At 44.7% G+C, this 23864-nt stretch overlaps 1 protein-coding gene across 2 annotated transcripts in view; it reads left to right on the plus strand.

The window, feature by feature from the left end:
- Positions 1-5523: 5523 nt before the first annotated feature.
- Positions 5524-23864, plus strand: part of Pla2r1 (phospholipase A2 receptor 1) — a 107519-nt gene continuing 89178 nt past the window's right edge. Inside the window, exon 1 of one of the 2 annotated variants that reach the window (XM_075985073.1) lies at positions 5524-5786. In XM_075985073.1, coding sequence (XP_075841188.1) covers positions 5666-5786 — 121 coding nt within the window. In that variant the 5' untranslated portion in view covers positions 5524-5665. The remainder of the gene's footprint in view (positions 5787-23864) is intronic. The other variant, XM_075985074.1, reaches the window with a different exon arrangement.

Genomic DNA, 23864 nt, shown 5'->3' on the forward strand with positions numbered 1-23864 from the left:
AGATATGTGTACTAGTCAAGCTCATTCCGAGAATAATCTATCACACTGATCAGGAGTTCCTAGACCCCATGCAGCAAGGATGGAGTCAGCCCTCATGGCTATGGAGACATAAGAGAGAGCCTATGACAGCCCTCACCCTTAGCCTACTTTTAGGCGCTAGCCTGGGGGGATTGGGTATGGGAATCTCAGCACCAGTAACCCAGAATCAAGATTACTCCAACCTATGTGTTACCATAGATGTGGGTACAGAGAGCACAGAAAAATCCATCTCCCACCTAGAGGAGTCCTTATCCTCCCTGGCGGAGTTAGTATTGCAGAACAGGAAGGGATTAGATCTTCTCTTTATACAGCAGGTGGGCTCTGTGCAGCGCTAGGTGAAGAATGTTGTTTCTTCACTGATCACTCAAGAATAATCAAAGACAACATGGCTCAAGTTAGAGAAAGACTGGCAAAGCGGAAAAGAGAAGGCGGGGCCAGCCAGGGTTGGTTTGAAACGTGATTTACTAGTTCCCCTTGGTTGACTACTCTCATCTCTACTCTATTGGGACCCCTGGTAATTCTGCTTTTGTAACTGACTTTTGGGCCTTGCATTCTTAACCGGCTAGTAAAATTCAGGTTGGGCACAATACAACTTGTGGTCCAGAGATCGCAAATCTACAGTGCCCTCAGGACTGAAGATACTCATGAGTTAACTGTTGGGAACCATGATTGGGTTCACTATAGTTACTAGAACAAGGGGGAAGGAAGACCCAAAGTTGCTCCATTTTGTCCTCCACTTTCATCTTGGGTCTTGCGTAAGTTATTTCTCATAAAACATTCCAGTCCTCAGAAATGAGTGGGGGCAAAAGTAACAGGGAAGCCATCTGGAAAGTACAAATAACCGTAGAATGACCCACCCGAAGGTCAGCCATAAGAAAACTTGACAAACAACAAGCAAGTTTCGAAAATAAAATTTCTGAGAAGTCCCTAGATGCGAGCCAATCAGGATTGAACCCATCACCCCACACCCTGCTAATGTAACTTTTCTGGGTTTTGCCTTTAAATAACACCCTCTAGAAGGGCGGGGTACCTTCTCGTGCTGCTGCGCTGACGAGGTCCCTGACGGCTTGAAAACGTGTACACAATAAAATAAACCTTGCTTTTGCATTTCGGTGAGTTGGTCTCCCTGGTGGTCTTTTGGGGTCCCCACGGACTGGGCATAACAGCTCATTCTTTAAGTGAGCTTTAAACACATACATTTTCTTAAGCATTTTCATCCATATACTTCAGGTTCCAAACAGTTTTATCAAGTTTCTAATGACTTCAAATACTATAATCCTTTTAAACTCATCCTTTTTCCCTGTCTTGTCTTCCTTCCCTCCTTCTCCCCTGATCCCACACTTTCTCCCTCTCTCTCCTTTCTTTCTTTCTTTCTTTCTTTCTTTCTTTCTTTCTTTCTTTCCTCCTTTCTTTTGATCCCTTCTTTGATAATGTCAATGGTGGTCGGGGCCTAGGCCTAGTGTTTCCAGGCTCTTGGCCTCACTCAAGAATGAAAGAAAAACCCACACAGATTGGAAAGTGGTAAGGAAGCTTTTGTTCAGAGCAAAGCAATGGAACATATTGGAAAGGAATACAGTGCAGGGACTGATAGCAAGCCACACAGCGAAGACTCCAGGGCCCAAGTTACTACACAGCGTGTCTTTTCATGGCATCTAAAAAGAATGAGGAGCTGGTTACTGGGATGGTGAGCATTATGCTTAGAGGATAATTCACTGTGTTGGAAAGTCTTGTAAAAACAAAGTTGTTTTTAACTTGCAAGCCGTGAGGAAGCTGCTGTTATCTTAAAAGTACCTGGCAGCTAACTTGCCCAAGATGGACGACTTCCAGCACAGTTGAGCTATTCTTAAAAACTGCTGATGGTTGTAACATCTTTCACTGCCTCAGCTATTCTTACAAGGAAATGGGGTCACAAGACTCACACGCTAACTGTAAAGTTCTGCCTTTGTATAAACCCCTTGTTTACTTGGATGGCAGAGGCATTTGCAGGACATCTGTCACAAAACCAAGCTTTGCCTGCACCTAAACAAGGCGTGAGTTAACCCGGCTCCCCAAAATTGTAACTTTGTGATTTTTGCCTTTGAATTCCTTGGATTAACAATAGTCATGGCCTTACATAGAGAACTCTTTGATTGGGTCCAGTCCAGGTTTTTTGTTGTTGTTTTTGTTTTGATAAAAAAAGCCTCCATTATACTAAAATTATAGAGTCAGACTGGTTGACTAATTGAATGGATCCAGACTCATATCTTACTAAGGGATATAGTTTGGGTGGATCTCTAGTTTGAGTGAAAGACTGGGTGACATAAACATTTTTTCAATGTGCATGTTCCTTCCCATAATTCATCTTATTTTAATCATATGCATGCCCAAGTGTGCACAGTCATAAGACGGTAAATAGGAGAGTCTCCCTAAAAGCTCAACTTGAAGACAGTTTTGGTTTATTGCATGTGAACTCAAATCTGGTTTGGTCCAGTCTGGTCCTGAGGACTGTGCAACCAAATTGTTCTAAGTTTGTTGTTAAGAGGAGGAGAAACCTATCCCATTGTTCAGAGTGGTGTGTGTATACATCCTATGGGCAGGTAAGGTCTTGGGCTGCAGGGTGCATTCTTATTATTATAAAGGGGGTGTATAGTGGGGTGCCAGGATGCTAATATTGGGGGCAAAAGACATCCCCAATGACCCACCGTTCTGTAGTCTTGTTCTGAGTTTGAGTCTGCTCCTCTGGCTGTTTCCTCCCCACACAGTCGCAGCTCCTAAGTGTAATGATTTCAGCCACATAAGAAGCCATGCAGGTGCAGACGGGCCCTCAGCATGGAGATGCCTGAATGTTAAAGGGCCCCCGCGTGACCCACATGCATGCATGCGTGGTTACGTCCACGATGACTCAGTTAAGTCCCTCTGCACATGCACGAGTCCGTCATCTGTGATATCTGCGTATGACGTAGTCACGCCAACCCCCTGTGCGCATGCGCTAGGCAGCTTTTAAAAAGCTGGACTTGCCTTCTTATTCTCTCTCTCTTTCTCTGCACACCAATTCCCCAGGCCTGTACACACCCCCTCTAATAAACTCCTAAGCGGGTTTGTTGCGTGTTGCAAGTTTCCTTCTCACTCGCCCGGGGTAATTTCACCAGGGATGGGTATTCACAACAGGTTAGACTGTGCTACGCACTTCGCTTCCATTAGCTCATTTAATACGTTCTGAACGTGACCCCACAACGAGATGTTTTTCTCCCCATTCTACAGACAAAGGTTTGGAGAAAGCTAGTCACAGTGCTGGCAGGTGGTGATGGCGGTGCATGCCTTTAATCCTACCACTCCGGAAGCAGAAGCAGGTGGATCTCTGTGAGTTTGAGGACAGCCTGGTCTACAAGAGCTAGTTCCAGGATAGGTTCCAAAGCTACAGAGAAAACCTGTCCCAGAAAACAACAACGACAAACCAACCTGAAATGGAAGTCTAGAATAAGCAGAATCATTCCTTCCTCAGGGACTAAAAATTCCACCATGGATCTCTGCCTCTAAGCCATAATAACATTCTGGGAAAACATGATAAAAAACGGTAGCTGTTCTTGAGTCTATAATGGCAACAAGGATATGTGGTGTCACAGGCCAGGAAGCTGTCCTCACCTCTCTTCATTACTCTAATTGCTCTGAGGATGAAATATGACTTGTTTCCCTTCCCTTCCCCTCCTCCTCGTCAGAGCTCTGCCGCTTTAGAATATTCTCTGCATGGATCAGAAAAGGCTCCCCGGCCTCATTATACAGTGGCTAAAATTGAGATCCCAGCAAGTAGAAGACCTAACTTCCTAGGGTTGCCCTACTTCCTAGGGTGCCCCGTGGCTGTCCTTTGTTCTAGCCCAGGCACACAACCTCTCCTATAAGCACTTCCTTCGAACCTTTGTCTCTTACAACTTCCTGTCCCAGCCCGCGGCTTCTTCCCACCACCCGTCACCCATGCGTGGTGTGACCTACAGAACCCAGTCCACATCCTCCTGTCTCTCTCCCCTTTATTCCCACTGCCCTGCTTCTCTCCAGAGATTAACATCTGTAACCAACCCTGTTACCTAACTAGGCCACCTGGATTGCACCTGCCTGCCACGATGGATGCCAGGCAACTTAATCAGGACCGAATCTTCCCACTATAGGCAATAGTCCCACAGTAATGTGCTTCTGAGGTCAATGGAGAGAAAGTCACTGTTGCTGGCTGCAGACTGTGTGGTCTGCTGGGCTCACAATGTGCCCTTTTCTTTTTTCGCATATTTTCAGGCATAGATACTGACTTCTGCATACAACTGACTCGCTATGGATTGGAGGTACACACTGGGACATCTCCTGTTCTCCAGTTGTCTCTGACTCCTTCAGTTTTCTTCCCAGAGGACAGCCAGGCAGTACACCTTTCCTTAAGCCACACACCGGGTGCCTCCAGCCTTAGGCTCTCACCAGGGCAGAAGTGCACAGACCTCGCTAGTTCCCAGAGTTCCAGGCTTATTTCACCCTTCACCCAAGAGCTGTCCAGACTCCTGTAAAGCTGAGCGCCTATCTCACTCTGGCCTTCACTCCTGGCTATCAGTTCCAGGCAGAGGCATGTTTACTGAGTCACGCACTGTGCTACCTGTACTTGGAAGTTTTGCAATCGACAAAATACGTAAGAAATACAGGTCCTCCAAGATCGTATCACCTGTTCCCCTTTCCCCACCAGGTTCCCTCTTGCTGTCCTCTAATTCCAAGGTCTTGCTTAGGGTGGGTCTTGTTCAACCTGCTCCCTTGTGAGCTCAATGCTTCCAGTGCAGTTAACTAAGGGGGATGGGGGGGCAGTTAGAAAGACTGTCTCTGGTCAGGATTTGGGGACTTGGTGTCTTGTATCTTTCATTGTTTTGTCTCTACTCATCTAGGGAGTAAGTTTTGTTGAGTTAAAGAGTAAGGGAGATCCAGTCACTCACCTCTCTGGCAGGGTTTCTCAACTCTACACAGGGATATTTTATTAGAAAGATGATCTAAAGAAACAGAAGCCTAGGGTTATTTTAAGCCAGAATAAAGCTGGATAGTGGAGACTCCGTCTAGTTACTCTGGGGCGAGGTTGGAGACCAGAAACCCCCTAGGTGTTTCCTGTGTTCAGGGGCGTTCCAGGCTTGAGTTCATCAGACAGCTCTTTTCACTCATCTGCTGCCCGCCAAACCCTCTTGCAAATCCACTTGGTAGGTTTCTTCTCCCGGAGAGGATCAGTTCTCTCACCCCCCCCCCCCGAGATGGGGCGTGGGGGGGGGGGGAGAGGGGAGAGGGGAGCAAACCCGAGTGAGATAAGGTTAGGTACTGAAGGAGCAGGAAGGGGCAACAACGGGACCTCCTCAGCCCTGCCTTCTTCGAACCCCAAAGGCAGGAGTGTTTGGGACTGCTCGGGGCCAGGTCCCTCTTCCTCCTCCCTCCCCAAGGCCCCGTGTGCAGGGCGGGGAAAACTCGGCTATTTGTGTCTCCACGCCCAGAGCCAAAAGTATTCCTACAGTGGCGACAAGGGAGGCGAGTTCATCTCCAGGGCTCCTAGGTGGCGTAGTCCTCAAGAAGGGTGGAGGCTGCTCTTGCCTCCTGCACCGAAGTCCAGTGCAGGGGACACGATCGTGGCCACCTAGAGTGCCTGATGGTGCAATGGTTAGCAATGCTGCAGCTTCTCTGGATGCAGCAGCTGCTGTTGCTGGGGGCTCACCCGGGCAGCGCCCAGGATTTAACTCTCACCCCGGAACCGGCCCTCGAGTGGCTAGGTGAGTGTCCCCAGCGCTGGAGTTGGGGCAAATTGGCACTCGGGTGTCAGGGGCGGGAAACGGATACGGGTTGAGCAAGACGTCCAAGTTTGTACTGTGGTGGCTAGTGTACTGTCCCGGGGCAGAAGTTTGTACTGTGGTGGCTAGTGTACTGACCCGGTCCGTATTGTCCCTTCGGCACTCCTATTGGCCTCCGAATTAGGGCGCGGCGAGAGGCAGGACCTCTGGGCGAGAGAGTCACACGGGATTTAGAAGGGTGGGGATAGCTTCAAAAAGCAAACTTTACCAGAGTTATTCAGGAAGGTCACCTTTTAGATAAAGCTGACGAAGATCTGTCTAAATTTCTTTCCCTACCAAAGCGAGTATTTGGTTGTACGACACCGACACCGTGCATACGACAGATGACCCCCAAACAGGCCTGTCTGCTCCTCCCCTTGGGGAGGCGGGGCACCGCGTTCCATCTCTCAGCGGATTCTCAGCAGCCTTGAGATTTGTACAGACAGACACAAACTACCTTCGGCTCCTCGGTTTCCCTAGGCTGAACAATGGATCTATAATATTCATGGGACCACTGAAAATTAAGTTATACAGCCCAAACACGTGCACAAACTCTTAAATTCAGCCTAAGTTTGAGCACCAACCACAGACAGTATGACTTGCCAGTGAATGTGGAGGGAAACCCAAGGAAAGATCAATGCCTTCAGGGACCAGCTCAGGAACCAGTCCCTGAGACGTGGAAGGTGTGTCCCAGAAGGCGTGACTGTGACCTTAAACCAGACAGAGCCTCCTGGCAGCCCCCACCCCCTCTGCCCTAGGAATACATTTGGAATAGAGGCATAAAGCAAGATGTAATCCAGGTCTCTGTTCTTTTATTTTCCTTGCAATATATACACACATTTCTTTTTCAAAAGAGAATTTTTTTTTCTGGGTTGTACTTCCTAGCACTCTAGGGGCTTTATGTTCACCATGGCTAAATCACACCAACACTTCCGCAGCCCCAAGTTGGAAATGCTCTTAAAACATTGTTCAGCTGAGTCGAACTCCCTCTCAGCATGCGTCACAAACACACACACATCCTGCAGTTGGCTGCCTTGCATTTTAGCATCCGAATCTTGGGCTTAGGTGGTAGGCAGCAGCTTGTGAGAGAGACAAGCTGGGAACGAGCCACATACAGCCTATCTGGGGATCCTCCAGTCAGAGTCAGCACCCACCGTGAGCAAATCCTTTCTATATTTGGCAGGCCCAAATCCTGGCCTGAGAAAGTGGCTAATGACAAGGGCACACTTTCTAGGAGCTGCCTGCAAACCTGAAGTTCAATGTCATGGGCAGGCACTGCAGTGGGTGTGCTAAAGGTACAGGCACTCTGCACGAACTGCCATCCGGGCTCCCTTCCAGAACCTATCACCTGCACCAGCAGAATTGCAAGTGAATTGTAGGCAGATGTGAATCAAGTTTTTATTAGCAAAGAAGGAAGAACAAAATATCAGTATTCTGGAGGAAACCTGAAAGAGTGTCTAACTCTGTCTTGGGGTTTCTATTGTTGGGCTAACCATCATGAGAAAATGCACCTTGAGGAAGAAAGAGCTTATTTCACCTCACAGATTAACAGTCCATCATGGAAGAGAGTTAGGGCAGGAGCTCAAGCAAGGGAGGATCCTGGAAACAGGAGCTGATGCGCAGGCCACGGAAGAGTGCTGCTTACTGCATTGCTCCCTGTTGCTTGCTCAGCCGAGGTGAGGGAGTCACCACCAGCAGTAAGCTGGGCCCTCCACAGATTTGCCTGGGGGCAAGCCTGTGGTGCCAGTCTGTGGCCTGCTTTTCTAGCTGAGAATACCTCTGCACAAATGACTCTAGCTTGTGTCAAGTTGACATAAAACTAGCCAGCACAGCTGAAGTTTGTACTCAAGTGCGGGAGCCAAGGAACAGCTGCAATCAACGTCTCAGGAATGACAATCAATGGGGGGGGGGGGGATGACGGCAACAACAACAACAACACACACACACACGGATGGACATGTGTTAGTGGAAAATGCCACAGCTTTCCATCCCTGTGTGGGCCCACTGAGACTTCTAAGTGGGTCTTCTCACTGTGAAATTGAACCTCAGTTGCACATAGTGGGTTTCTTCCCTTCCCTGCTCATTTCCTCTCTCCCTTGCCATGCTTCCTAGAACTGCCCCCCAAATAGACAATCTGCACTGCAAGAAATGCACGTCTCAGGGATTGCTTTCTGAGGAGCCCAAAACTGCACAGGGAAAGAGCACACGCCATTTATCAGACAGAAACCAGGGAGGCCTTCAGCCATTGCTCACATCTCCTGTCACCCACCTTGTTTCACTGTCTTTGCTTTAGACAGGGCTCAAGGTCAAGATAATGACCTCAGGGTTGCCATATCCTCATTTTTCTTGGCACTAATTGTTCAGAAGATGTGCCCTTGCCTGATGGATTTGTGTATCTGGGGAGCTGGTACCATGGAGGAAATTCTCTCACTCTGCTCTGATCAGAACCCTTCACAGCTACGGCTTTTAACTTTCAGCATAGATTTAAAATGTATTCATGCCCACTTGGCTGATTTCCTTTAGCAAAGACTTTGCCTGTCCTTCCTCGGGATGCTTGGCTCCCTCTTTATTCTCCCTTTGCCCTCCCAGCATAGTAGGTGAGAGGTCAACTTGACAGCTCAACACAGCCTAGAATCACCTGGAAAAGGAGTTTCTGTTGAGTTTGTTGTGTTAGTCTGTGGGCAAATCCATGAGGCGTTTTCTTGATTGATAATTAATGAAGGAGGGCCCAGGCCATAAGGGGATGTACCATTTCCTGGGCAGGTGGTCCTGGGCCATATGAGGATAGCTAGGCATGAGTGTGAGCCCCAGTCAGCTAGAGATCTAGCTAGCAGTGTTCCCCCATGGTTCATGCTTTGAAGTCCTGCCTTGACTTCCCCCAATGATAGATTGAGACCTGTGTGTAAATCCTTTCCTTCCCAAGTTGCTTTTGGTCAGAGGGTTCCTTCACAGGAAGAGAAAACTAACCAGAACAGTGCTGTTATCAAATTGTAGCACATGGTAGGGCTCAGTGAGGGAACGTCAACCACAAAAGGCCCTTTGGTTTAGTCAAGATGGAAGGGGAGGTACAGTGCTGAGAACAGGAAATGATGGATGCAGGGTGGCTGAACTTCCAGAACAGCCTGGACCACCCAGGGAAAGAACGTGTCATGATGATCCTACAACTAAAGGAGGATACATGCCATTTTGGGACTCTATGTTTTACAAAGGAGGAAACTGAGGTACAGATATCATATGCAGGGGTTGAATTCAGTTTGGAATCTGAAACTCGATGAACTCTACTGCCATATGACACACTGACTGGTTTTTGATTGAAAAGTCAGCACAGCAGAGTACCATTTGCCTCTCGGGGCTGGTATGTGCTTGGAATGCACAGAACACTAGTGAGCATGTAACCTGTTACGTACAGTCGCTATAAGGCCACTCTTAATGAGTACGGAACTAAAACAATTTATGTTTTCATCTGCTAGATGGACGCCAATCATAGCTAAAGGCAAGTCAACATGGAGCTGAAGCAAGGAGAAAGGGAGGCGTTCCGAAACATGTTTGGTTAAGTACATTCCAGAAACACCATCTGTTGGTGCGTAGGTCTTGTCTGCAGATGAACAAGCACCAGGTTAGCAGATGTGAGTTCAGAGCCAGCAGCAGCAGCAGCTCCACTCCCCCGTATTGGGGAAATAAAACCAGAAGGGATAGACACTGTCTCCAAGAAGGCAAGAAGCCAGAAACAGACACAGAAACACAAACAACCGGGAAAAGAGCAATGGGTGGCAGGACAGCAAGCCATGAGGAGAGTGGAAGGAACGCAGGCCAGGGACTGGCTGAGGAGCCGGCAGCCCGCCAAAGGGCTCCTTTCTTCCTGAGGAATAAGTAGGGGGTCGGCATAAGAAGAAAGGGAGATACGGTATTGGGTCGTGTTTTATGAGAAAGCCCCAGAACACTGCATCAGCCACTGTCAAAGTTCAGTGAGTTGACAGCTCCTGCTGAGGCTCTTACATTTGTGAAGAGAAAGGCCTGTTAAGGTCGCTGAGGCTAAGGGTGAGGCTCATTGTTAGTGTCCCAGAACCGTATGGAAACCCAAGAATACTGGCCACTGGAATGAAGCAGCCCCCCTGCAGCCCAGCAAAGACATCATCCGGAAAGTTAAGGTTGAGCTAAGTCAGTTCTAACAAGGAGCATCTAGTGTGAATTTAATATATATATATAATATGTACATATACATATGCATGTATAACTATATTTATTTATTTGGTTACTTTTTTTTACTTTGGTTACTTTTTTATTTAAAAATGAGTAAGTGAAAGGAGGTTGGAGAAGTTCATGAAGGGAGTGGGGTAGCAGACACGGAAAGTCCCATTTGGGAAATGTATCCATTCTGGGTACCGGCGCCAAATATGTGTAGCTCCCGCAGCTTCCTGGGAAGATGTGGTTGTGGGAGTAGTCATGAAATTGAACAGTAAGTGAGAAAAGAGATTTGAAGCAGAAGTCAAGAAACCAATCGGCCAGAGTAATACTAGAGCCAAAGTCAAGAGTGTAGTGTTCACGGACCTATTTCATACGGTAACGCACAGTATATATCTGGATGTTTCATCAGAAAGATACCCTTGCCCAGTAGATCATACTGTTTTTCTACTCTATACCATTGCGTTGAATCTGTCATAATGATTATGGCACTAAATTCATTCCTACGCTAGAAGGCACAGCCACCAGTAGGCAAAGCACTGAGTTAGAGAATTGCTGTATCTGTGTGGAAGCTAAAGATTTTCCGATGAAAGGAACAGAGAGGAGCCTGCTGCCGTCAGAGTCATGGTGCATGTGGGGAAAAGTGGTTCAGGGCAGTAGGGTCCAGTAGAGGAAGAGAAGAGAGATGGCTACCTGGGAGGGCTTTCAGAAGAGGAGGCTGAGAGCCACATCCTGGAGGCGGGCGGTGGTGGGGAAGAGTTGTGACTATGATGTTCTCCCTTAGCACCATTTCTCATACCCATGGCAATGCCCTCTTTACTGACCCTAGTAGTTTCCCACACTGGAGAGGACTCTGTGCCTGTTTCTATGCATCACTTTGAATCTCATGACACCGAGGCAGGCCACAGCAATCTATACCTGCCTAAGGGGGATGCTAGGTTAAGCAGCTTGCATCTCTAGGACTTAGAGAGTAGGGAGGAAGCATACATTGATTCAAAGTGTTGGATGTGTCTCTGCAACCCCATGACCTAGTCGAGTCTTTCTCCTATTCTATACTTGGAGCATGAAAATCAATTTAGCCCTAGGATGATCAATGGGTCTTTGTACTATCTGCAGTCCTTGCTTTCAAATCACACATGCACAAGTGAATATTTCTGTAAAGCAAAAAAAAAAAGTGCAAACCTGTTGATTTATACACCATTCTAGCAAACTCCTATGTCCTTAGGCAAAACGCCATTCTCCTAGCCTGGAGATTGGGAGTTTAAACAAAAGCATGACCAGACAGACTGCCTTCCCTGGCCACATATCACTCCAACCTCCTGGACCTCATTTCTCTCATCTCTGCCCAGCATCTTCAGCATCTCTCTTCAGCCTCCTGTGCTTGGCTCTTTACCTCACTCACTTACTTTGCACAGTAACATAGATTTCCAGTTTGCCTGGTCCTTTTAGCTCTTCTTTATTGTTTGGAATCTTGTTTCCCATTGTTCGTTGTCATAGCATCAGGTGCCATTCAAGCAGGTTCCGGGCCAATGGCTAGAAAGGTTAAGTTGCATAGGGAGTCCAGTCGTCCACGCAGTGCCTCTTCTTTGACCTGACAATTCCCATATTTATGTTGTGTGTCCTGAAGCAGCATTGAGACTGTGCTGTATCCTTCTGAACTCAGCCCCATCCATCAGAGGGACAGATTTGAGACATCTGTGGACTGTTCCTTCCTTATGCCTTCAGAAACTCTCCTTGAAAGCTTTTTAGGGGGAAGAGAGCTGGCCTATAGCTGAGAACGTAAGTCATGGCTTGAACTGATTGAAATGAAAAGAAATATTATAATTTATATATTATATATATATATGTTAAATTATAATTTGGAAGAAACAAACCAAAGAGCACCTCATAAATATGAGATTACCTATAGTAGCTCTATAACGTAAAGCCGCTCAAAAAAAAAAAATGAGCTCTGTTCACTTTCTTCTTTCCTGAGTGGTCACATGACTTTTTAATTTATGTTACTTCCCAGACTAGTGTTGTTCCAAAAGAATAGGTCATTACTGTTGTTGAAAGTTTGCAAGGATGAAAATAAACAGGAAATTCAAAGAGATTATGTAACTATTATGTAACTATGAACATTGTTTTTTTGTTTTTCACTGTCCTGACATTCAAAATTAAGATTTGTTTTCACTTGTATTGATGTTTCCAAAGTGTTCCGGATGACCAAGGGTATCCCCCATGAGGAATCTATGATGCTAGGTTGAACCTTATTTTGCAGATGGGGAATCCAAGGCCGAGTCTTTTTTAGTCTCAAGCGTGTATTCTGTAGCCTGCCAGTCTTTTCTCCATGGCACTGACTTAGCTCAAAGAAGACTGGGGAAGGATTCATGGACATGTACTCAATGTAGTTTCTTGGAATCCCAAGCTCAGAAGGGCCTCCAGCATACAGTTTAATGCTCTGTAGTTTGGAGGTCTTAATAATTTTATCTTTGAGTTTATGTGCCTTATGTAAGTCTGATGGACAGGGGAGAACAAGCCAGAGGATCAGGATTCAATCCACCTGGCTTTTCTTCTCTGGGTTGGGTTCTTGACTACTTCCTCCCTGGTACATGCCTACAACGACTGCTATTTTCCACTTGGAATGGCAAACACACAGTCCGGGGCCTGAGCGTGGACTGCTCACTGGCCAGCAGCTTCATCACATACTATAAGAAGACTAAGTGGGAGCTGGTCACCTATGTCCGATCTAGATACTAAATGTGTGTCAAGGAGTATTAAGGGATAAGGTGTAATCCTTGTGGGCCTGTGGGAAGGAGAGCTATTTCTCTGTTGTTATCCAGGGATGCTTGTTCTTGTTTTGCATGGGAGTCTGCAAATAATCTAATAAGGAAGATGGTGTATTAACTGCCCTTCTGCTGCTGTGGTATAACACCACAGCCAAAGGTAACGTAAGGAAAACAGAGTTCATTTGGTTTCAATGACAAGTGCGGTTTGGCAGCAGAAGGCCAGAGCAGGAAGCTGAGAGATCACATCTTCAACTTCAAACATGAAGGCAAGATAGCAAACTGGAAATGGGACAAAGCAACACACTCTCAAATCCATTGCCCAATGGCACATCTCCTCCAGCAAGGCCACAGCGCCTGCCAACAGTGTCACCTAGGGTTCTGTGTACCTGAGTCTATGGAGAACATTTTTTTATTCAAACTATCACAGATGGAGACTGTCACCGTTTGAATTGTGCCCTCAACCCCCAATCATATGGTAGAGTCCTAAGCCCCCAGCACCTCAGAATGAGAGCTTATTCAGAAAAAAAAAGTTTTCTCAAAGGAGAACGAGTTCAAGTGAGTTAGTTAGCATGGTCCTAACCTTATGCAATGGTGTACTCCTGGTAAGGGGAATTCAGAGTAAAGAAATGCAGAGAAAACAGAGAGCTGAAGATCCACTGCAATGACAGGGCTTCCTTCCCTCCCAGTCTCAGGAAGACCCAACCCTGCCCTGCTTGACCTCACCCTTCAGCCTCCAGAATCAGGAGAAAATACATTTCTGGTGTAGACGCCACTGTGTTTGTGTTAAGAATATTTCCTAAGATGGCACAAAGAAATCCAATCAAACCAGATAAGCCAAATGAAAATGCCCATGTTTAATAAATGCTGCACTCTCGGGTGGCCAGGAGAGCATGGCAAGGGAGAGAGAGACAGAGGGGGATCCACGCAACCCCCCCAAAAACCACTCATTCTTCTTTCCAGCACAAGCATAAATAGCCTGGGGGAATGGTCCTCACCCTCCCCAGGGCTGGGGTCACGGCTTGGCAGGCTGTGAGTTGGAGTCCAAGCCAGAGCAACTGCCAGGCCAGGGGCTTCCTTTCATCCCAGACTTCTTGGATATAGCGGTGTGACTTTTGACCAAAGAGTTTGTGGCAACTAATACAGATACAAACAACCCCCCTCCATGTTACATTGTATTTGCCTTCTAAACACCTACCTCAAGTTTACATTAATTTTGAAGCAGGCACATTCTAAAGGTATATTAGTCAGGTCAGTATAAACTCTTCTGCCTTTAGAAAGGTTGTTTGTTTGTATTTCCTGAGTCTTTTTTCCCCCCTCGGTTGACGGTGGAGCTGTTTTCTGTTTGCTTGCTAGGTTCAGTCTGTATCATTTCCCCCAGGGCTTTAATATTCAGGCATTTGGGCTGGAAGTTTAGCGATCCTACTGTGTCCTGCTGTAACTTGTCCTTGTAAGCATGCTCCCTGGTGACTAAGATGTGTAGTTTCAACACAGGCTGTAAGAAGATAACAGAGTCATGGTGAATAACGATTTTTTTTTACCCCAGTGATGTCTGCTGGATACTCTCCTTTTAGATGATGGCAAGATGACGCAGGAATAGGTTGAAAATGGAAGGGTAGAAACATGTTCCTGGCTCAGCTTTAAATCTTATTTGTAAGATATGGAATTATGACGAAGAGCCTGGCTGGGGGCTTGGAGAGAGGAGGGAGAATGGTCCAGGCTGGCTGAGACTATCAAAAGCAGCCTAAATGGTTACCGCACCTGCAGGGGTTGATAACAGGCAATTTGAAGCCTCACAGAGTGTACCCAGTGGAGCTGATTAAGTTGGGGTTTGATTTCCCCACTTGTAACAAAGGGCATTGTGTGCCTCCCGGGACCTGGACTGGTGATTTGGGGAGATTAGAGAGAAAGGGAAAAGAACACGTAAAAAGATTTAGCAGGAGGGGACCTGTGGACCTGGGGAGGTGGTGATTATTCAGGTTTACAAGCAGCTGGAGAATAAAGACACCTTGGAATCAAGGACGATGCTAGGGCAGGGAAGGAGGAAAGCGCTGAGGGAGGAGGAGCTGAGAGAGGAGTGTTGTGGCTTGAGGTTTCTGTTTTGTTTTATTTGTTTGCTTTCTGCACTTAAATAACTTGTTAGTTGATTAATAAAAGGCCGTTGACAGGACCCCAAGGGCTGTTAAAAGTGTACATAACACTCAGGCAATTTGAGATGAACTGTGCACTTATGTGCAGAGAGGCGTGGTGAAGACCTGCTCCCTTGCCCTTCTCTTGAGTATCTGCATCCGTTCTGTGGAGAACCAGGCGGGGCCCTGGCTGTGAGCAGGTGCAGAGCCTCATTTCTGGATTCCAAAGTCATATGGAAGAGAACCAGACTTCTCTACCTCAGAGCTACGTGGAGTTTGGTTCAACAGCTTACAAACCCCTTCCTGCTACAGAATCATAAGCATGAGGCTGGGTCTGAATCCCTGCGCTCACCAGGACGCAGACAAACCCAAATACTGGAAGCTGATACAGCGATAATACATCTCCAGACAGAAGATGTCCGCCTCCAGACTAGTTACAGGGTCATGCCTTTCCCATTTATCTCCACACCCTTCTGTACTCAAACAAAGATAGTGTCAGAGAGGCTGGGGGATGGGTTAACAGGTATGATATGCAAACATGAGGGACTGGGATTCAAATCCCCATATGAAAGAAACCAGGTGTAGTTTCACTTGTTCTTGTAACTCCAGCACTGGGGAAGTAGAGTGGGCAGAAACAGAAGGATCTATGGGGCTTGTTGGCCTCCAACATGGCTCTAGGTCAACCAGAGACCCCATCTCAAAGGGATATAATTGAGAATGACAAAGCAGGGCACCCAACTTCTTTGGCCTCCATTAATACCTCAGACACAAGTGCTCATGCATATACCACACATATAGATCATACACACACACACACACACACACACACACACACACACATGCGCGCGCGCGCGTGAAATAAACTTACTCAAGGAGAAGATGTAGGCCCGCATTTGGGGCCAGTGGGTGATGTTTGGGTAGATGGAGTCAAAGAGACCTCAAGCTTGGGGAACTGAGAAAGGAGATTGACACTGGGCACAGTTCACAAGCTATGACTTCTTAGTAGTTTGTCTTAAGCATTGCACTTGGTGTGAACTGTGAACTTGAACTTTCCTTGCACTCCCCAGACAGAGCAGCACAGAGGCCAACTTCCTTATGGAATCACCTGCTGAAAACTAGAGAGCCCTTTGTGTGCCTAAAATGCCACCATAGCATGGGATTTCTTTAGAACTCTGTTTTGTTGTTGCAAGTGGTGTTTGCTAAAAGTGCTGATGCCATTCAGAGAATTAGCAGTTCAAAGCTTGTCCTGGCTATATCTTCATGCAGCGGCTTCTAAGAGAAGAGCTGTCTAACCCAGGAGACACTAAAGACGGGTAGAAGTAGAAGGCCCTCAAGAGACACTTCCTACAGGTGTCTCCAGTTGGCACAAGAAGGATTCAATTGTTCTTTAACTCTTGCTATGGTGCAGTGGTCTTGACAGGGTTCATTTTCTCTGATGGTTAAAGAACGAAAAGGCAGGAATAATCTCCACTGTTTGAGGTTACAGCTGAGATATCTTCAAGCATAGCCATCAGTCAGTGAAGGAAAACTTTACTGATAGATGAGAGAACACACAGCAAACACACAGAAAGTGATTAGTTTTACGTTTTTTGTTGTTGTTGTTGTTTTGGTTTTTTGGTTTCTCTGTAGCTTTGGCTCTTGTCCTGGAAGTAGCTCTTGTTAACCAAGCTGGCCTTAAACTAGCAAAGATCTGCCTGCCTGCCTGCCTTTGCCTCTTGAGTGCTGGGATTAAAGGCATGTGCCACCACCGCCCGGCCAGTTTTACTCATTTTATGACGATATTCTCATAAGAACCAATCAGAATTCCTTGAAAGTTGCATGAATTCTGTTGAAGGGTGGGTGTGGCGTTCAGAGTTCTATTACTTTTGAGGTCTGTCTTGAACCCACCACTGCTACAGAGAGCGCAAGCTCCCATCGTGTGGACCCTTGAAGACACACTCATCCCGTTCCATACTGTAGCACCTACCATCCACTGATAGCCATTTCTTCCCCATATAGTGCCTCCCTGACTTCCATATATGCTTCCAGTCTCTGATTCTGGATTATAACTATAATTTCCAGACTGTTCCTCAGACCCACTCACGTACCACCTCTTTCCACCTAAACCAGAGGGCCTTTGAGGCAGGAGCTTGGCTATTTGTCTTTTCTTGTCTGGGCATCTAAAAGGTTGCTGGGCACACAAAAAGTAAGCAATAAATGTCTTTCTTGAATGCTCTTTGACCATAGTTCATCTTTTAAGCCACAGCCTCAGCCATGTTTTGTTTAAAACCTCCCTTTCATAGGAATAATAATACAAACTTTTTGAAATAAAGGTCAAGATCGTCACAGAGTGACCTCAAAGCACAAAGAAGTCAGTCTAACTTCACGTTCTCCTGATGCCAACATTTTCTTCTTTTTAATTGTTTTTTATTCAGCTATATATTTTTCTCTACTTCCCTCCCTCCCTCTCCCCTTCTCTTCTACCCTCTCCCATGATCCCCACGCTCCCAATTTATTCAGGAGCTCTTGTCTTTTTCTACTTCCCTTGTAGGTTAGATCCATGTATGTCTCTCTTAGGGTCCTCTTTGTTGTCTAGGTTCTCTAGGATTTTTAATTGTAGGCTGGTTTTCCTTTGATTTTTGTCTAAAAGCCACTTATGAGTGAGTACATATATTTGTCTTTCTGGGTCTGAGTTACCTCACTCAAAATGATGTTTTCTAGATTCATCCATTTGCCTGCAAATTTCAAGATGTCATTATTTTTTTCCAATGTGTAAATGGACCATATTTTTCTTACCCATTCTTTGGTCAAGGGGCATTTAGGTTGTTTCCAGGTTTTGGCTATGGCAAACAATGCTGCTATGAACATAGTTGAGCACATGTCCTTATGGCACGATTGAGCATCTTTTGGATATATACCCAAAAGTGGTATTGCTGGGTCTTGAGGATGGTTGTTTCCTAATTTTCTGAGAAATCACCATACTGACATCCAAAGTGGTGTACCAGCTTGCACTCCCACCAGCAATGCAGGAGTGTTCCCTTTACCCCACATCCTCTCCAACATAAGTTGTCATCAGTGATTTGATCTTGGCCATTCTTACAAGTGTAAGATAGAATCTCCGAGTTGTTTTGATTTGTATTTCTCTGATAACTAAAGATGTTGAACATTTCCTTAAGTGTCTTTCAGCCATTTCAGATTCATCTGTTGAGAGTTCTCTGTTTAGGTCTGTACCCCATTTTTTATTGGATTATTTGTTCTTTTGATGATCAGTTTCTTGGGTTTTTGTATTTTTTTTTGTATATTTCAGAGATCAGACCTCTGTCTGATGTGGGGTTGGTGAAGATCTCTTTCCATTCTGTAGACTACCATTTTGTCTTGTTGACTGTGTCCTTTGCTTTACAGAAGCTTCTCAGTTTCAGGAGGTCCCAATTATTAATTGTTTCTCTCAGTGTCTGTGCTACTGGGGTTATATTTAGGAAGTGGTCTCCTTTGCCAATGGGTTCAAGTGTACTTCCCACTTTCTCTTCTGTGAGGTTCAATGTGGTAGATTGAAATCTTTGATCCATTTGGACTTGAGTTTTGTGCATGGCCATAGATATGGATCTATTTTCATTCTTCTACATGTTGCTATCCAGTTATGAGAGCACCATTTGTTGAATATGCTTTCTTTTTTCCATTTTATATTTTTTGCTTCTTTGTCAAAAAAATCAGGTGTTCATAGGTGTGTGGATTGATATCCAGGTCTTCGATTTGGTTCCATTGTTTCTCCTGTTTGATTTTATGCCAATGCCAGGCTTTTTTCAATACTGTAGCTCTGTAGTAGAGTTTGAAGTCAGGGATTGTGATACCTCTAGAAGTTCCTTTATTGTAGAGGATTGATTTGGATTATCCTAGGTTTTTTGCTTTTCCATATAGAGTTGAGTATTGTTCTTTCAAAGTCTATGAAGAATTTTGCTGGGGTTTTGATGGACATTGCATTGAATCTGTAGATTTCCTTTGGTAAGATTGCCATTTTTACTATGTTAATTCTACCTACCCAAGGGCATGGGAGATCTTTCCACTTTTAGGCATCTTCTTCAATTTCTTTCTTCAAAGATTTAAAGTTCTTGACATATAGGTCTTCCACTTGTTTGTTTAGAATTACTCCAAGATATTTTTTGTTATTTGTGGTTATTGTAAAGGGTGATGTTTCTCTGATTTCTTTTTCAGCCCATTTATTATCTGTGTAAAGGCGGGATACTAATTTTTTTTTAGTTAATCTTGTATCCTGCTACATTACAGAAGGTGTTTATGAATTATAGAGATCCTTGGTAGAATTTTTTGGGGTCACTTATGTAAACTATCATATCATCATCAAACAGTGAGAGTTTGACTTTTTCTTTTCTGATTTGCATCCCCTTGATCTCCTTTTGTTGTCTTACTGCTTCATAAAACTGCAAGTACTAACTACATCAACTGGATATGGAGAGAGTAGACAACCTTTTCTTCTTCCTGATTTCAGTGGGATCACTGGGAGTTTCTCTCCATTTAGTTTGATGTTGGCTGTTGGCTTGCTGTATATTGCCTTTATTATGTTTAGGTATGTTCCTTGTATCCCTGCTCTCTCCAAGACTTTTATCATGAAGGAATATTATATTTTGTCAAAGACTTTTTTTTAGCTTCTAATGAGATGATCATGTGGCTTTTGTCTTTTTTTCAGTTTATTTAAATGTTGGATTACATTGACAGATTTTTGTATGTTGAGCCATGCCTGCATCTCTGGGATGAAGATGACTTGATCATAGTGGATGATTTTTCTGATGTGTTCTTGGATTCCGTTTTCCAGTATTTTGTTGAGTCTTTTTACACCAATGTTCATAAGTGAGATTGGTCTATAATTCTCTTTCTTAGAAATGTCTGTGTGGTTTGGGTATCAGTGTAATTGTAGTATCATAAAAAGAGTTTGACAGTGTTTCTCTGTTTCTATTCTGTGGAACAATTTGAGGAGCATTGGTATTAGTCTTCTTGGAAAGTCTTGTACAATTCTGAGCTGAAACCATCTGGTCCTGGGCTTTTTTTTTTTTTGGTTGGGAGACTTTTGATGACTGTTTCTATTTCTTCAGCAGCTATAGGTTAGTTTATTTTGCTTATCTGGTCTTGATTTAATTTTGGTAAGTGATATTTATCCAGAAAATTGTTCATTTCTTTTAAGTTTTCCAGTTTTGTGGAATATGACCTGATGATTCTCTGGATTTCCTCCATGTCTGATGTTATGTCCCCCTTTTCATTTCTGATTTTGTTATTTGAATATTCTCTCTCTGCCTTTTGGTTAGTTTGGATAAAGGTTTGTTGATTTTCTTGAAGAACCAACTCTTTGTCTTATTGATTCTTTGTTTTGTTTTCTTTGTTTCTATTTTGTTGATTTCAGCTCTCAGTTTGATTATTTCCTGCCATCTAATCCTGCTGGGTGAGTTTGCTTCTTTTTGTTCTAGAGTTTTCAGGTGTTCTGTTAACTCACTAGTGTGGGATTCTTCCAGCTCCTTTATGTAGACATTTAGTGCTATGAACTTTCTTCTTAACACTGCTTTCATTGTATCCCATAAATTTGGTTATGTTTTATGTATGTATGGACATTTTCGTTGAATTTTAGAAAGTCTTTAATTTCTTCTTTTATTTCTTCCTTGACCCATTGATGATTCAAGTGAGCATTGTTTAATTTCCATGTGTTTGTGGGCTTTCTGAAACTAGTGTTGCTGTTGAATTCTAATTTTAAACCACAGTGATCCGATAAAATACATGGGGTTATTCCATTTTTTTTTAATCTGTTGAGGTTACCTTGCTTGGGGCTGCTCCCGCTGAAGTTGCTGGCTCAGGCCTGCACCAGCAGAGGCTGCTGGCTTGGGCCTGTTTCCACAGTAGTCCCTGGCTTGGGACTGCCTCTGCGAAGGTCCCTGGCTTTCCAACATTTTCTATCCAGCTATGCTGTCATCGCCCAAAGGCTAACTATTGTCATCATCTCTGAGCTGTGTCCAGGGCATCCATCCTCTTTGCAGGATCCCTTAGTTAGCCACCAGGATATCTATGGACTCAGTCCCCTACTATTACGAACACTGAACACTGTGTGACAAACAGAGACAGCTATCTTGAACCAGTACACACCTGCGGTTACAAATATCAGGCCCCTAGTCAGCATTTCTTGGGTGAAAATATGAGGACTGTGATCCTTTGATATTCAAGACCAAAATGATGCCGTTTACCTCTGGTTTCCACTGCAATGGACTTCTCTTAGGGAAACGTAAGTTTGGCCTTGAGTTACAATCACCTTCGTCCCTGGCACTGACTCCTGAGGGCAGCACTCTGACTTAGATACCTTCCTTCAGCAGGTTCCCAACAGTTCAGTCACTGCATGTTTGCTCTTGAAAATTTCAAGTTTATTTTCTTCTTTCTAAATGCTTTGACAGGATATATAAAAATAAACCACAGTGGAATACAGTCCTCAGTAAATTTTGAACTTGTATCCTAAGGCAAAGTGAATTTGGAAGAGAAACAGTGAATGAATGGCTCAATTAGATAAGTTGCCCTAGCTGACTCTGAAGGTCACGGGTCTGGGTTTCTGGGTGAATGTTGTCTCCTCTGCTAAACTCAGGTTCTACCCAGGGCTGTTCAGCTTATCTTCCCTGGAAGATGGGCAAGCACAGGTATCCACATGCTCCCTACGTACATGGAAGGGAGTCCCATCTACTTCCTACTGACAGCCGTGGGAGGCTCCGTTAAGTGTCTTTTTGTGTGATCTATCTTCTTTGTCCTGGATTATTTTAATTACTTATTTTCACAGGCTCATTTTGAGTGTGATTGTAGTCATGTTTCTTCAGCGCTGATGGGACTTCCTTCATTATACGAGCTAGGGCAATTCTCAAGATCCCAGAGCACACAGATTGATAGTTTCCAGGGACAGAGAGACTAACAGTTCTTGGCCTCCAGGCCTGTCCCTCCCACACGGCTGGCACCAATGAGTGCTTTTGGAATGAGTAAGTGAAGGAAGGGGCCACCCACAGTCATGAAAAAAGTATCTTAAGATGAGCAGTTGATCAAGCCAGGGTTCCTTCTCCCTGCTTAGAAACTCAGAAGGGAAACGCGGGTACTATTTTACCTGTGCTTTAAACAATGTTAATTAGCTTTTAGGTTTCTTCTAATAATCCATACTTCTCCTCCACCCAAATTTATAATTAGGAAGGGAAGAACATAACACTTCCTTGCAAAGATATTTAGTAATTCAGGCAGTACTTCATTAATCATTTAGTCGCTGTTCAGGCAGAACTGATGTCCTTGACATATATAATCAATCTTGATTCCTCCCACACTTGATTTCCATCCCCTCTGAAATCCAGCAACTGCATACACTAAGGATTAGTGGCCTTTTTCCACATTGCAGAATTTTTTAGGGACAGCTAAGATGTGCACACAGTAGCTGCTCTGACAATGATGCTTACAGTGTGTCTCCTCATGGTCCACTGGGAGATTGTTCGCTGTTTGTGAATTCAAGGAAATTGAGGGTGTTGGGTGCCAGGTGGGGTGGCTCACACCTGAGATCCCAGTGTGTGAGAGGCTGGAGCAGAAGGAGGAAACCCAGGACCAGCCTACAAAACAGCAAGACCCTGCCACTAATAAAGGGATGGTAGACAGACACAGAGACATGAAATACTAGAATCAGATTCTGTTGTGACTTGATGGGAAAGTGGCTCGAATCGTTTGTTAGCTTGGTTCGCTGGGAGGCAGCACATTTGTTCATGCCTACCTGTTTAAGATATACACTGATTCACTTTCCCTAAAGGAAGCTGACACGGAGCCGGCATGGCCCCCGGAGATCACCAGAATGGACCAGGCTTATTTGGTTGTATTTTATGCTTTGGGAAAGATTTTGGTGATTACTGGTGTGATCGCACCGTACCTGATTCTGCCACTCTTTTCCCTTAAAAATGTATTAATTTGGAAACTTAAAAAGTTATTTTTTCACCTTAAATCCTGGTGATGTGCAATTTCTTGGACCATTTATTTAACCTACCACCAATATACTACTTGTTCATGTCACAACTCTTTCTTTCTCTCAGTTTTTTTAAGTATATACTTTGCAATGAAGGGGGTGTGGAAGAACAAAACATGAGGAGTCTTAATAATAATAATGGTACATGAACTTGAAAAAGTGAGAATAGGATTTTTAAAATCTGAGGGGTTTTTTTTTGTTGCCGTTTTATTTGTTTTTTTTTTTTATTTATACAGAGAAACCCTATAGTTCTGACTGTCCTGGAACTCATTCTGTAGACCAGGCTGGTCTCGAACTCTCAGAGTGCTGGGATTAAAAGAGTGCACCACCATCACCCAGCCAGCCAAATCTGGTTCTTTGAAGAGTGTGATTCCTCCATAAAGGATGATAGCAGATCCCAGGATCATTTTTGCTCCACTGTGTGTGGTTAAAATAAAAGTGAAAATAAACCTTCATGATAATGTTGAAAAATAAAAAATTCTTTGGCAAATGCCCAGAGTAGAACTTCATAAAGCCCAGACAGATTTACAGATCTGCAGCATGCTCTGTCACTCAAAATCAAGAAGTCCGAGGAAGGCTACTGAGTCATGCTCACTGGCCCCTTCTCGCTTGCCATGGTAGTTTTGCATGGCATATTTACTGGACTGCCCTTCACATCCTATGAATTCATATGGTACACAGTTTCAACTCAAAACAGCGAAAGCGAGGCTCCCAGGGATCCAGCCATCAGTCCACAGACACACAGCTGGTCTGTGGCGGGTCCACCTGGGTCCAGAGCTCTTACCCACAATCCAATTACCCAATGGACCCATCTCAGACGCATAAATTGAGGCCCGGTCTGTGGACATCAGGGCTGAATACACTGGAATATGCACGTTAGATAGAAGCTAAGCCACAGGTTGACCATAGTAAAATAATTATCCCTTATTGAAAAATTAATGGGACT

This window comes from Microtus pennsylvanicus, chromosome 9 (assembly GCF_037038515.1).
Source record: "Microtus pennsylvanicus isolate mMicPen1 chromosome 9, mMicPen1.hap1, whole genome shotgun sequence".
Classification (NCBI taxonomy): domain Eukaryota; kingdom Metazoa; phylum Chordata; class Mammalia; order Rodentia; family Cricetidae; genus Microtus; species Microtus pennsylvanicus.